Source organism: Carcharodon carcharias, chromosome 3 (genome assembly GCF_017639515.1).
Source record: "Carcharodon carcharias isolate sCarCar2 chromosome 3, sCarCar2.pri, whole genome shotgun sequence".
NCBI lineage: Eukaryota > Metazoa > Chordata > Chondrichthyes > Lamniformes > Lamnidae > Carcharodon > Carcharodon carcharias.
In genome coordinates this window covers 128,032,881-128,048,856 of record NC_054469.1, presented here as the reverse complement: position 1 = coordinate 128,048,856, position 15,976 = coordinate 128,032,881, and the positions used below count along the sequence as shown (strand labels likewise).

The 15,976-nt window shown below is 40.4% G+C and overlaps 1 protein-coding gene across 3 annotated transcripts in view; it reads left to right on the top strand.

The window, feature by feature from the left end:
• The window catches only part of ankmy2a (ankyrin repeat and MYND domain containing 2a), a 66,264-nt gene that overhangs the window by 9,493 nt on the left and 40,795 nt on the right, over window positions 1-15,976 (top strand). For all 3 annotated transcript variants that reach the window (XM_041184996.1, XM_041184997.1, XM_041184998.1), the window contains exon 2: window positions 887-951. In XM_041184996.1, the coding sequence (XP_041040930.1) occupies window positions 887-951 (65 nt within the window). The remainder of the gene's footprint in view (window positions 1-886; window positions 952-15,976) is intronic.

Genomic DNA, 15,976 nt, shown 5'->3' with positions numbered 1-15,976 from the left:
CCGGAATGCCGTGTAGGTTTACAAGAATAATATCTGGTCTCCAAGGGTTAAATTGAGGAGGAATCACACAAATGAGAGTTATATTCCCTTGAATTTGGAACGTTAAAAGGTGATTTGATCAAAGTTTTCACCGTACTAAGGGGAACAAGTAGGGTACATGGAAATTGTTTCCATTGGTTGGCAAGTCTATGTCTAGGAGGCATGGTCTAAAATTTAGAACAGAACTCTTGGGAGTAAAATTAGGAAATGCTTAAGAAATTTGGAATCTATCATAAATGGCAATTGATGCCAGATAAATTGTTAATTTTAAATCTGAGATTGGTTACGAAAACCTATCAAAGGTATTAAGGGATATATTGAGTCAGGTTGCAGATCAGTCATGATCTCATTTTAATAGTGGAATAGGTTTGAGGTATTAGATGGCCTATTTCTGTTCCTATGTCTTTAACAAGCGATTCAGATTTATCAGCTCAAACTACAGTAGGATCAGTCCAGACACTTGGTTCTTGTTGTTGAAGTTAAGTTCTCAGCAAATAGAAATATGGGACGTAGTGCACGCTCTAGACAAATAAAAAGTAATTTGAGTCCCTGTCAACATTTCCGTTACAAAATCCTGTGTAAACTTGTCACACTGTTATTATATCCTCCTACCAGTGGAGATGCTCTAGTTCCACCATTTGCAGGGTGTAATTATAATATGATCAGTATTTTCCATTTATAAATATGCATGTAAGAGTTGGAATGTATGAGATTAAAATGGGAACTAAATTATATTTTCACACCATATCCGATAATCCCCAGGTTTTAGCCTTCCTTCACCTGAAGGCTATGTTTGGATGCAATGCTAGAGGAGATCAACTTGATATCTTTTTTTTACTTACTGCAGGAAATGTTCAGGAGGTTGGAAGGTTGCTAGGCAGTAAAAATGTCCGTGTCAACTGTTTAGATCAGGTAAGATTACTTAAAATGAATTTTTCTTTCAGTTAATAATACAAGGGTATTATCAGTTTCCTTCAATGGGAATGTGCACATTCAGTTTTGATTCTCATTTCGTATCTTTGGACGATTTTCTTCATCCACACACATTTCATATGGAAAAGTGAAATGTTATGTCTGAGAAGTTCCTTTTACATTATACGTAATATTCCAACTCTCTTTATGTTTTGTGCCTCATATCAATATACATATTCTGTGTGTGTGCATCACTGATTTTGTTGACAATATATCACTATGCCAAAGTCAGAAGTTCACGTGCTCAATTCCCTCTACAGAGAGTTAAGCATTTAATCCAGACTGACAGTTCACTCAGTTTGGAGGGAGCGCTACACTGTTGGAGATGTTGTCTTTCGGATAAAACTATAAACTGAGGTTCCATCCACCTACGGGTAACTTTCCACTATTTGCTACTGAAACAGGTTATCTGGTCACTTATCTTCGTGCTGTTTGTATGACCTGGCAAGGCACAAACTGGGTGTCACATTTCTCTTCATTATAAAGTTAACAGCATCTTAAAATACTTCCTTTACTGTAAAGGGCTTAGGGACATCCTAAGGATGTGAACAACAAATATTTTTTCATATGGCTTTCCTTTCAAGAAATAAACATTGAAGGGGACCAGTAGATTGTCATAGTTCAGGATTCTGACCATTTTTTTCCTACAAATGTGGTGCAGACATGAGCTTTCTTAAAATGCATTTTGAGTAGAAGCTTGCCCAAAAGTGTACAGTTTACCTAGGTGTCATGCAGCATTGTCGACCCAGTGGCTGTCAATAGATATTTTCAATGTGAAATGTGAAGTTAATTCTCTTGGGACCAAATTAGCACCTTAGTTCTCATATACTTTGCTAGTGTCTGCATAAGGGGTTTTTAAAAAAACTGGCACTGACTAATCTTCAGTAAAGCAACAGGCTGAAAAAAGAATCCAGGCAGCAGAAGGGCTGTGGGAGAGAATTAGCCTTGTACCATCAGTAGGACAGAGAGCAGAGCAAATCTGTCTTTCTAAGCTACGTGAATATGTCAAAGGGGATTGATGTATTTGCCTGCCCTTTATTTTTGTGAAAGTACATACAGAGAAGTTGAACTGAATGTACCAAATGCCTTTTGTTATACTCTGTGTATTGCCTGTCTTACCTACTGCAGATTGAAGCAAATTAAATCAAACAACAAAGTGAGTAGGAGCAGTGAAAAATAGAAGATAGAATAAATTCAATAAGCCACATTAAGTTAGACAGGTGAAATAGATTGAGAGAGGCATATTCAAAAAGAGCAGTGGAGGTGGAAAGCCTTGATGTGAGCTAATTGTTAAAATAAAACCTCATTGTCCATTGGAGTCCACATTTCTAACACTAATGAGTGATATAAAGTATATTTAGTGCATCAAGCTTCAGCATCCATAAATGTAAGAGTTTATAGAAGAACAAACTCAAAACCATATGTTCATTGCTGTGTTATAAGCATCTTTTTCTACATGGTTTAACAGAGGTGAATTTCAGGTAGCAAAAATTGTTTCAAAGCAAAATAGAAGCAATGTGGTCCTGAGATTTGTCACTTTTTAGTGCCCTTAATTTCTCCATTACTGTTATCTTGCTTCCATTTATTTTGTTGAGTTGCTGTCCAGGATTCAATAATCATTTCCTTGGGATGTCTGGTATGCTGATCTCTTCCTCTGTTGTAAATAATGAAGCAAAGTAATTATTCAGCACTTCCTTATTTTTATTGACAACAACACTGTTTTCAGTTTTCAAGAGGCCTGCATTGCCTCTGACTATACTCTTTTTCCTAATGTAATTGTAAAAGTTTTTAATGTTGATTTGGATATCCCTTGCAAGTTTATTTCATACTTCCTTTTTGTAGATGCTACTAACTGTTTTGTCACACTCTGTTCTTTGTATCTTTTCCATTCGCCAGGATCTGTGCAAATTTTTTGTACATTTTTGCACCTTGTTTTTGTTTTATGTTGCCTCTTACCTCTAGTTGTCCGTGGCTGTCTCTTTTTGGCATGTAGAACTATTGCCCTTTTAGGGGTATAAACTGATCTGTATCGCATTAAATTATTTTTGAATACCTTCCACTGATCTTCTGTTATTTTACCTATTAACAGATTTGCCCAATTTACAATAGACAGTCTTAAGCCCCATCACATTGACGTCAACCTTACCTAAATCTGCAACCCTGACAACGGTTTCATGTTTCTCCCTTTCAAACGCTATGTTTAATTTGATCATATAATGATCACTATTAGATAAATGTTCCCACACCGTTAGGCTGTTAAAGAAAATACTCATTACTAAACAAAATACGACTTTCCCCCTTTGTTTTTATTTCTAGGACATATTGTTGCAGAGAACTGTCCCAGACATACTCAAGAAATTCACTATCTTTCTGACATCTGCTTGTCTGGTTTTACCAATCTATATGAAAATTAAATTGTCCCATTAAAACAACTCTGCTCTAATCTAAGAATTTGTACAAGCTAATACTTCACAGCAGCTATCAGGGGCCTATACACAAGTTCTGCTACAGTATTAAATCTATTTCCATTTCTTAATTCTACACCCAGTTTCCGCTACCTGCTTACTCTGGTTTTATCCTCTCTTATCATGGAAATGATTTCATCCATAATCATTAAGGTCACTCTTCCCTTTAAGCAATTTCCCCATCTTTCCTGATGACCTTATATATTTGGTTCTCAGTCTTGATATTTCACAGCCATGTCTCTGTAATAGCCACCATGATTAAACCTCAAATTTAATTACTGTTGGCAATTCATTTAGTTTGTTTCTCAGTGTGTTTGTATAAAGAATGCTTATTTGGGCCACACAGCCCAACCTGTCCTACTCTGATGTTTTCTCTCGCGTTTCCTATTTCCATCTTCTGGTTTGATTATATTTTTTAGTTTTCCCTTTACCTGTATACCGAAAGCACGTTTTCTGACTATTACTTTACTCTCTTCCCTTTTGTTATTTTCTAGAAGGATTGTCCACACTACCTTCTCCAACTGAACCTTCGTCATTCACCTGCTGCCCCCCCCCCCCCCCCCCCCCCCCCCCCAACCCCCCACCCATTATTAATTTAAAGTCCTGTGACTGCCATATTTATTCTTTCCACTAGGACTCTGGTTCCAGCTTGGTTCATGTGGAGCCCACGCCAACAGTGCAGTTCTTTCCTGTCCTGGTACTGGTGTTGGAGCCCCATGTAATGGAACCCCTCCTCCCCATACCTTCGGCCACATATTTACCTCCCTAATCTGATTGTGCCTGTGTCTTGGGTAATAGCCCAGGCATCATACCCCTTGAGATTCTGTCCTTTAATTTATCCCCTAGTTCCTGGTACTCTCCAAACAGGATCTCTTGTCTACCCTTCCCTTTATTGTTGGTCCCAATGTGGGGGACCACGATGACTGGATCATCCCCCTCCCTCTCCATTATTCTTTCAGTTTGGTTTGTGATGACCCTCACCTTGGCACAGGTAGGCAACAAACTGTCCTGGTGTCTCAATTCCATTTCCAAAGGAATTGTTTGATTTGATTATTTAGCAGGTTGCTTCTTTTGCTAATATTTGCTTTGTGCCTACATTGTTATATTTGTGTGATCTTACTGTTAAACATATATTCTCTACTGTTTGGGGGAGGGACAAAAACACACAGTGATGGATATTATAGTGAATGTGACCAGCCTAATTACAAATAACAGAAGATTGCAGCACAAGAGGCAGCTATACATCATGGTGGGGGGTGGGTGGGGGGGGTGTCTAGAAACAGGGAGCACAGTTTCAAAATAATTTCTTAAATTCCTCCTCATCTCAGTTCTAAATGGACTGCCCCTTATTTTGAAACTGTGCTCCCTGGATCTAGACCACCCCCATGATGTATAATTGCCTCCTGTGCTGTAATCTTCTGTGATTTGTAATTAGACAGAATCTTTGGAATTCTCTGTCCCAGAGGACTGTGGGGGCTCAGTCATTGAGTATGTTCAAGACTGAGGGCGATAGATTTCTACATATTAAAACATCAGGGGATATGGGGGCGTACTGGAAAATGGTGTTGAAAAAGAAGATTCACCATGATCCCATTGAATGGCCTGCTCCTCCTATTTCTTATGCCCTTGCAATATATTATGTATGTATACAACTGAATTTAAATAATGTAAATAATTTAGACTAAGAAAGGGCATAGCAGGTTGAATCCCTACCGACTACCATATTGGACTCTTCCTCCTCCTCCTTTACTGCCCCCCTTTGGACAGCCTCCTGCTTCCAGTACCATGATCTGCATTCGGCTGTCTGTCTCACAGTCTTTATCCTTACCCTCTTATATAGACAGGTAGTTAAGTACTTGTACCTATTGGATAGGACAAGTTTTTGTGGGTCCTTGTTCTCTGTCCCACCCTTGCTCTGTACACTTGGTCACAGCAACCCCATTCTGAACCTGTAGCAAAGTGTACAGATACTGCTCCCCCACCCCTCCCCCGCTTATGCATCAGAATGTCTCCAATTTGCACTCTCACAAAACTACTCTGAACCGGAGAGATTTGTGACTGAGATATCTATTAATGTATTCGCTCAAAACAGTTTTGCTGTGCACAAACTCTCTCATGCTGCATTCTAGACACACAATGTGCTCTGCCATATCTTAATCTAAATTATGTACATCATAATAGTCGCATTCATTGTAAAACCCATCATTGTGTTTTTTGTCCCTTGGCCATCTGGCAGAGAATATATGTTTAAAAGTAACATTGTAGAAAAAGAACTTTGTAGGAGCAAAACAAGTATTAGCAAAACAACTGTTAAATGTCCAAAGTGCAAACTAATTCTTACAAGCTACTGTTATGATATGGCAGGTGGTAATTGTCAGGCAGACCAAATCCCAAAGGGAAACTTGGCCAAGCTATCACAACAATTTGCAATTTGTATTTTTAAGATGAGAAGGTATGTGCACTGAATTCAGAAGTGAAGAATCCACTACCACTTTGATTTTAAATATTAAATTAAAACCTTTATTAACAAAAAAACTAAACACACAAGATTACAGTTATACAGTTAAATTTAGTCTTACAACATTTTCCAAAAGATTTCTACCTAGCTAGACTCCCAAATAAATACCATTTTCTAGGCAACAGCCCAAATGGATTCTTAATATATAAAACATCCAGTGATATTACCGCAAGGCACCAACCGTTGTTATAAGGGAGGTATTTCATGAGCTTCCCTCTCCCTCTCCCTCAACAATGGAGATCCAAGGCTTTTAACAAAACTTTGCTTTCTGGAACAAACAAGCTCTTCTGTGGACTGGCTAAAGGCTGCTTTTCAGAGGTCTGTCTTTGCACAGCCCACCTTTCAAGATCTCTCATGGCTATTCACATACAGTTTTAAATCTTTCTTTAAATATATTTTCTCACTTTTGATCTTTAAACCCATTGTTTTAACTTTCTTTGGAAGTTACCTTTCCCAGAATATAAAAAATCTTTAATGCTGTCATTATGGCCAGCACTTTCAGGGCAAAATAAACTTAATAACTTTGCCTTATCCATTTACGATCTTTGCCATTTGTAAAATATCCTGTTACACCTCTTTGAAATTCAACAGTTAACAATTCACTCATCATTTATTCCCTGATGCAAATTCCCATTCATACTGTATCTGCTGGGATCTCATCTTAGCTTGTCCGTCTCCATTTCAAAATGCCTGCTTTTATACCTAATCCCTTTGATGATTTAAGCCTTGCAGTCTGACTGTCTTCAATTTAATTAAATTAGTCACACAACACACACACAACCCCCACAAGCCTGCTTCACAGCATGTCACGTTAATATTAGGAAAAATGTTATTCTCTTTACACTACCTTTCCCTCTGGAATCCAAAAGAAATAGCTGTCAGGACCCTGGGAACACTTTTGTTCTTATTCTTGATCCTGACATCTTCCTGTGGATTCCAATAGACTAATAGGCTTGTCGGTCTCTCTCCTCTAAGCTGCACTAGAATTTGTCCCTGGTTGCAAAGGAATTGAAGTCTTGCTACAGCTTTACAGAGATTTGGTGAGACCACATCTGGAATACTCTGTGCAATTTTGGTCTCCATACTTGCATTGGTGGTAGTACAGCAAAGGCTCACTGGATTGGTTCCTGGGGTGAGAGGGTTGTCGTGTGATGAGAGCCTGAGTAAATTGCGTTTATATTTTCTGAACTTTAGAAGAATGAGAGGTGATGTAATTGAAACATACAAGATTCTGAAGGGGCTTGACAGGATCAACACTGAGTGGTTCTTTCCCAGGCTAGGGAATATAGAACATGAGGCACAGTCTCAGGATAAGAGTTCGATCATTTAGGACTGAGATGAGGAGAACCTCTTCACTGGAATTATCTACTCAAAGAGCTGTGGCTGCTCCATTATTGAATGTATTTAAGGCTGAATTAGAGAGATCTTTGGTGTCTTGGAATCAATGGATATCGGGGAAAGTGGAGTTGAAGCCAAAGATCAGCCATGATCATATTAAATGGACTGTATGGCCTATTCCTGTTCCTGTTTCTTAAGTTCTTATAACCTGTATCAAACACTGGTTTGATCTCGACTGGAGTATTGTGTCTAGTTCTTATATGAGGGCATTAGGGAGGGTGCTGAAAAGATTTATGAGAATGGTGAGGAACTTGAGTTACCTGGATAGATTAGCGAAGTTGGGGCTGTTCTCCTTAGAGAAGAGAATATTAGGTGGCGATTTGTTAGAGGTGCTCAAAATCACGAGGGAAGTGCACAGAGTAGATAGAAAGAAACTTTCCCTTGGTGAAACACTGATTTTAAGTTGATTGACAAAAGAAGCAATAGCAACGTGAAAACTGATTTTTTACACAGCGAGCGTTTAGGGTCTGGAATGCACTGCCTGAGAGTGTGGTAGCTGCAGATTCAATCAAGGCATTCAAAAGGGAATCAGATAATTGAAGAGAAATAATTTGAAGGACTTACTGGGAAAAGGCAGGGCAGTGGAACTAAGTGATTTGTTCTTGCAGAGATCCGTCCTGAGTTGACAGTCCAATTGGCCGCCTCCTGTGTTGTAACCATTCTATGATGCTATTCTAAATTCCAAGAATCTTGTTACAAGTAGCTTCAGGAGCCTGCAAAAAAAGGTAATGCGTTCTGCAAAGGCTAAACAGGCTCCTCCCAGCATCTGGTTAACAAATTTCACGTTGCTAAACATAACAAGTACTTTCACTTTCTGCCTGTTCAAATATGCATAAATGATCCCAAGACACAATTCAAATAAAAAAGGACCCCCCTCCCCCCCACCAAGTGTCCTGGTCAGGACTCACCCCTCGACTAACTCTACCAAAAACAGACAGCTTCTTATTTAGTTCATTACTGTTTACGAACTTATGCTGTACAGAAATTTCAATCTTTCAGCATATCTCTCGATTCCCTTTTATCATGTATTTGCCTGGTTTCTTTTTGAAACCATCACAGTTATTTATCTCACTATTTGTGGTTGCAAGTTCCACATTTATCTACCTAACAACAATGGCTACAGTTTGCAAGTCGTTAATTGGCTACAGAGTGCTTTGGAACATCCTCCAAGACACTATATAAATGCAAGTTCTTTCTTACCAATAATATTTAAAATTTGAATGACTGTTAACAACATAAACTGAATTTTCCATTCTGAGGAAGAGTGCAATGGGGCTCTGAAACTATATAGAATATATAGCACAGAAACTGGCCATTCAGCCCATCTAGTCTGTGCTAGTGTTTATACTCCAGACACTTCCCTCATCTCAGTCTTTCAGCATATCTTTCTATTCCCTTTTCTCATGTATTCATCTATTTCCTTTGAAAGCATCTATGTTATTTATCTCACTATTTGTGGTTGCAAGTTCGACATTCTAAGTCATCTGAGTAAAGAAATTTTTCCTTATTTCCCTATTGAATTATTAGTAGCTATCTTTCATTTATAGCCCATGGTTTTGGATTCTCATTTCTGAAAATATTCTCTCAAATCTATTCTGTCCAACCCATTCATAATGCGATTGAGTTTGTAATTGAATGACCATTGGGTTTGAATCCATCGATGCAAATGCCACATGTTGTAAACACTCAATAAATTTCACTTGACCCTGAGTGAGTGCGTTACACTCATTACTGTCATGCCAGAGCTTTCAGTCCTTCTGAATCAAAATCCATCTCTTCAACAAGTTTTCGGTCACCCAACCTAATCTCTCCTTTCCTAGTTCAGTGCCCGTTTTCTTAATACTGTTTCGGGAAGTGCCTTGGGACTTTTTTATGTTAAAGTTGTTATGATAATGCAGGTTTTAGTTAGATAGTAAAACACCCAGGAGGTGTGGGCCCCTTTCTGTTCACTACCGATGCACTCAAACCTTGTGCTGCCAGAGCAACCTTGGTTCAGATTACTAAACAGGTAGGCCTATCCATCCATTCATCAGCTGTTACAAGCACTCCTCGATGGTACATCTCGCAAATTAAATTAAAAACCAAGCTAACCCTGCCACAGCAAACTGGATAATCCAGTACCTGAGTTAGGGAGTTTGCATACTTCAGATTATTACTGATGATACTTTGGCAAGATGATTTTTTTGTGGAACTTGGAGGAATGGGTCTGTCACTGGATTTTTTTCTTCTTGGCTTCATATAATCTTGGCCTGCGGGTAAGGTCATCCTAGCTGGACAAACAGTAGGAAACTGGCCAGTTACTTGCTTTGGTAATCAATATGCTTGTAACTGGTTAAACCATAGTCGTACTCCTGTGTAGTCCCTGGATTTCTTGAGCCTTGGCTCTGAAATTTGTACCTAAACTCTCTGTGCTTGGATGAATTAGATGTGTTCTCATCGGGAATGTTGTGTGCACTTCCTTTTGGGTAAATAAATTTTTCAGGGCAGTGTAGATTTCTTGGCAGTTTGGTTTGGAGACTCATGAATGTGGCACTTGATTTCCATGTTCCAGCTGACTTGACCACGAAATATTCCGATTCCGACTCCTGAGTCAACTGGAGGTTATGAAGCTTAACGGGAATTTACTTTTGCTCGGAATTAGATACTGCACTGCTCTACTCTGGATTTCTAAAGTACTTTTTAAGGATTTTTTTTTAAAGTAGCAATATTTGTTGAACATAATACTTTGGTTTTAAAGCTAAAGTTGGCCTAACTTGTATGGTGTCCTATGTACTCTGAATAAGAGACACGTGCTCCACATAATGCAGGAGTAATTATAGGCTGTCTCAAGAAGAACTAATTTGTTATAGTCTCTTTTTAAAGTATTTTTGATATCCAGTTGCTAACTGTGTGGCTCTCCCTTTCTATGCTATCAAGTCATCCCTGTGAGGAGGGAAGGTTTATCTGCAATTAATCAAGTGAAGCTGTCTGGCTTTGATGGTATTTCCCTGGAATTTTTTCTTCAACTAGGCCCCAAGAGACTCCAATGGCCAGCAGAACTGTACAACAGTACCGTGGAATTGGGATACGTTCCAAAAGCATGGCATGAGGAAATGGCCATTGCCACACTCAAACTGGACAAGCCAGCCGCCTGACCAGGGAAACTATATGCCGGTGTCACCCTGTGTATGACCTGAAACTGATTGGCCTTTGGAGGATCATCCTTCCCATTAAGTCACTAATCTCCAAAGAACAAATTGGATTCCAAACAAATGACAGTTGCTGTGACCAAATTTTGGCCCTTAACATTGAGCCCAGATTCCAGAAGAAATCCAAGACTGACACAGCCTTTGTAGACATGTCGCAGGCCTATGACATGGTCTGGATTAAAGGGCTGATGTTGAAATTCGCAAGGATCATCTCCTACCTTCTATGGTCAATGCTGGGCAATAATTAGTTTGCACCAGTTCCTCAACAACGGACTGCCACAAGGCTAGGTACTCAAACTGACATTCCTCAATGTCGACATAAGTTACATTCTGCTAAAGAAGTCTCACAAATTTAGGAGTACTATAGTATAGTGGTTATCTTACTGGTTTAGTAAGCCAGAGACATGAGTTCAAATGTTATCACAATAGTTGCAAAATTTAAATTCAACTAATTGAATAAAAGCTAGAATTTAGAAAAAAGCTAATATCAGTCCTTGTGACCTTGGAGCTACTGGATTGCCATAAAAATCGATCTGATTCACAAGTAGGGAAGGAAATATGGTGCCCTTGCCCAGTCTGGCCAAGATGCGACTTCAGACCTACATCAATGTGGTTGATTCTTACAATGAAACAGAAAAGTCTGGAAACATGGACTGAATTTTCCCCCCAGTTGTGGGGGGGAATTGATGGGCTGGCGCCATTTTACATGGGTGGGCCAATTAAGGCCCGCCCAGCATGACGTGCGGGCGGGGGGGATTCCTAAAATCAAGAGTGTGCACGAAAGAGCACACTCATCTCCCTGAGGCTAAGTGCAGCCTCAGGGAGATTGGCTCTAGATGTGAAAAAGCTCAAAATAGAAAAACAAAATTTCCCTAACATGTCCCCTCATGCGACAATGTCACATGATTTGGGACACGTTCATAATTTCCAAAAAAACTTTATTAAAATTTTTAAAACCCTACATGAAACCTCATCCTGCCCGTGGATGAGGTTTCATGCTTTTTCTAGTTCGCGCCAGGGCTCCTGGCCTGCCCGCCAACCTTAAGGCTGAAAGGGCAGGTCCACTAATTACTTTAATTGCTCGGTCAATGGCCTCAATTGGCCATTGACAGGTCGGTGGGCGTGCAGCTGATATTGCTGCGCCCCCGCCTTCCTGAAAATTTAAATGGGGCGCAGTGACGTAGGGAGTTCCGCCTGACATCACTGTGTATCATTTTACGCGTCGATGAGTGGGCCCCACCCCTGCTCGCTGACAGTAAAATCCAGCCCTAAGAGTGTGAAGAGAAACAGTTAACTTTTCAGGTCAGTGACCCTGTCACTCATGAAGGATTATCGACCTGAACATTAGCTCTGTTTCTCTCCACTGATGCTTTCAGATCTGCTGAGTATTCCCAGCATTTCCTGCTTTTATTTCAGATTTCCAGCATCTGCAGTGTTTTGCTTTTGAATTAATGGTTGTCTCTTAACTGCCCTTTGTCCTCTAAAATGATCAAGGAAACCACTCAGTTATATTCATGAAGCTGGTTCCTCACCATCTTCTCAAGGATAATTAGGGGTGGGCAATAAATGCCTGCCTCACCAGCAACACCAAAATCTAGTAAATAAATAATTGTGTATGCAGATGACCTTGCCCTGGCAATGCAAGCAGCCAACATCAAGACATTGAGTTCACCTTGAAGGGGACCTAAACACATAAAGGAATATTTCTAGCAATGGAAGTTCAAGCCAAACCCCTCAAAACTACAGTCACTGCATTCATGTACACCCTGAAAGAGATCTTCTGTGACATGATCTCACACTGACCTATCTCCAAGTGGAGCTGGGCTGCAAATAACTTCCACAACCACCGAAAGAACATAACTGCCAAGACAAAAACAAGGGCCAGACTGCTCCAGAAACTGGCAAGTCCATCAGCATCAGTGCTTTGAACATCATCAATGGATCTTGTGTGCTCTGCAGTCAAGTACTGTGCATCAGTGTGGACCAGAAATAGCCACATTCAACTTATTAGTGCCCAACTGAACACTGCAGCTCTCCAGTCAGCCAGTTGTTATGACCACAGCTGGTGTTAATTGCTGCACAAACCAAATCCCAGAGGGATTGGCTTATGGGCCATAACCGTTTTTTTTGTGTTCTGATAACAAGAAGACGACGTACAGTAAGAGGTCCAGTAACATTTTTGGTATTTTAAGTTAAAAATAAAACTTTTATTAACAAGAATTTAAAAAAACTTACACAAGATTACAGCTACACCATGAAGGTTAGTCTGACAAAACACTCCCCCAAAAAAGACACTCTACTTGGTCAGACCTACAAGTAAACACCTTCAGGCAACTCTCCTTTATATATGTTAACTATATTTTAAAAATCTGGTAATATACACAAGGCAAACTGCTGTAGCTTCAATTCAGGCATACCACATGACCTCTAATCTTATCTACTCTGCGGTGGAATCTAAACATCAGAATAAAACTGCTTGTTGCAGCCCAAGACTTTTCTGGCTTGACTGGATGGCTAATTCAAATGGTATCCTCTCCCAGCCAAGAGTTCCAACTACAGCTGAAACTTCTCCAGCTATCTCTATCCCAAGCTGTCCACAGTAACTCTAAAACACCATTTGTTCCTCATTCATTTCCAGTTCCATTGTTTTCACACCTCTTTGAAACTTAAATCCTTCCAAATATAAAATCTTTTATGTCTCTATCTTGTCTTTGCTTTTGAGTCAATAAAATATAACATCTTCACTACTATTTACCTATAGACCTCCTACAAGATGCAAACATGTTTCTTTCTCTGACTCCCCTTTGATATTCAAACAAACTCTCAACTTATCTGAAAATGCAAATGTTAGATCTAACCTATTTACTTGTACCTCAAACTTAGCACCTCTATCCATTTCATTTTTAAAATCCCACAGACAACCAGACTCCTATTAACCTCTGCCCAGCTTAATTAAATCACACACACACACACACACACACACACACACACACACACACACACACACACACAGTCATTCACACATCGTTCCATTATTCATTCATGGGATGTGGGCATTGCTGGCTAGGCCAATAATTTTATTGCCCTTGAGAATGTGGTCATGAGTCACCTTCTTGAACTGCTGCGGTCCATGTGGTGTAGGTACACCCACAGTGCTGTTGGGAAAGGTGTTCCAGGATTTTGACCCAACAACAGTGAAGAAATAGCGATATAGTTCCAAGTCAGGATGGTTTATATTTTTGAGGGAAACTTGCAGGCGGTGGTGTTCCGATGAATCTTTTTTTAAATTTGTTCTTGGGATGTGGGCGTCGCTGACTAAGTCAGCATTTATTGCCCATTCCTAATTGCCTTTGAGAAGGTGGTGGTGAGCTGCCTTCTTGAAATGCTGCAGTCCAGGTGGTGTAGGTACAACCACAGTGCTGTTAGGGAGGGAGTTCCAAGCCTCTGACCCAGCGACAGTGAAGAAACGGTGATATATTTCCAAGTCAGGATGGTGAGTAGCTTGGAGGGGAATTTCCAGGCGGTGGTGTTCCCATTTGTCTGCTGCCTTTGTCCTTCTAAATGGTAGTGGTTATGCGTTTAGAAGGTGCTGTCTAAGGAGCCTTGTTGAGTTCCTGCAGTGCATCTTGCAGATGGTACACACTGCGGCCACTGTGAATCAGTGGTGAAGGAAGTGAATGTTTCTGGATGGGGTGCCAGTCAAACGGGCTGCTTTGTCTTGGATGGTGTCAAACTTCTTGAGTGTTGTTGGAGCTACGCTTATCTAGGTAGGTGGTGCGTATTCCATCACAATCCAGATTTGTGCCTTGGAGATGGTGGACAGGCTTTGGAGAGTCAGGAGGTGAGGCACTTAATGCAGTGTTCCTAGCCTCTGAGCTGCTCTTGTAGCCACTGAATTTATGTGGCTGGTCCAGTTCAGTTTCTGATCAATGGTAACCCCCCCACCAAGATGTTGATAGTGAGGGATTCAATGATGGTAATGCCATTGAATGTCAAGGGGAGATGATTGGATTCTCTCTTATTGGTGATGCTCATTGCTTGGCACTTGTGTGACATGAATGTTACTTGTCACTTCTCAGCCCAAGCCTGAATGATGTCCAGGATTTGCTGCCTATCGGCTTGGACTGCTTCAGTATCTGAGGAGTTGCTAATGGTGCTGCACAATGTGCAACCCCCACTTACCTTATCATGGAGCGAAAATCATTGATAAGCAGCTGAAGACGATTGAGTCTAGGACACTACCCTGAGGAACTCCTGCAGTGATGTCCTGGAACTGAGATGATTGACCTTCAACAATCACAACCATCTTCCTTTGCACTAGGTTTGACTCCAACCACCAGTAAGTTTTCCCCCTGATTGCCGTTGACTCCAGTTTTCCTAGGGCTCCTTGATGTCACACTCGGCCAAATGCTACCTTGATGTCAAGGGTAGTCACTCTTGTCCTGCCTCTTGAATTCAGCTCTTTTGTCCATGTTTGGTCAGGAGCTGGGTTGCTCTGGCAGAACCCAAACTAAGCCTCTGAGCAAATTGTTTTTGAGTGAGTGCCACTTGATAGCACTGTCATTGTCTCTTTACATCATTTTACTAATGATTGAGAGTGGACTGATCGGGAGGTAATTGGCGAGGTTGGATTTGTCCTGCTCTTTGTGCACCTCATTGCTGAATGGCTGCAAGTCCAGCAAATTGAGTAAAGCAGATGTCTTCCCATTTCCAGGACCTTAACTTCATTTGACACTGCTCGAAGTCACACAAGCCCTTTTGGACCCTTTTGCTTGACGTTCAAAAATGTGACTTGTACTCTGATGCAGTTTAATAAGATGTCAGAAATAAACATCTTATGAAAGATCTGATGCAGAAGATCCATAGCGTTAATCAGCCGCTAAACTCTTGGCTAACTTTAAACTGCATCTGCACAAACCATGTAGTTATTTGATGCACAAATGCAAGATCAAAACTGTCCAGCGTGTAACTGTTCTCATCCAGAAAAACACCTAGTAACACATAATGACACATAATTAAGTGCCTGAATAACAAATATAAAGGAGGTGTCACAGTGATACAATCTGCTACTCCTGATGCAATTAATTGGTTTAACCAGCTGAATGTAAGAGTGTTGTTGTAGTAGCTCTAAATTTATATATGAAATAGTAGTAGGAGGAAACCATACAGCTCTGCCAATCAGTACGATCATGGATGATTTTCTGCCTCAAGTCCATTTTCCTGCCCACTCCCCCTCTCCCATGATTCCCTGAGACAACAAAAATCTGTCTATCTCAGCTTTAAATATATTCAATGATGGAGTATCACTGGGGAGGCGATGGCGAAGTGGTATTGTCGCTGGACTGGTAATCCAGAGATCCAGGGTAATGCTCTGGGGACCTGGGGCTGATTCCCGA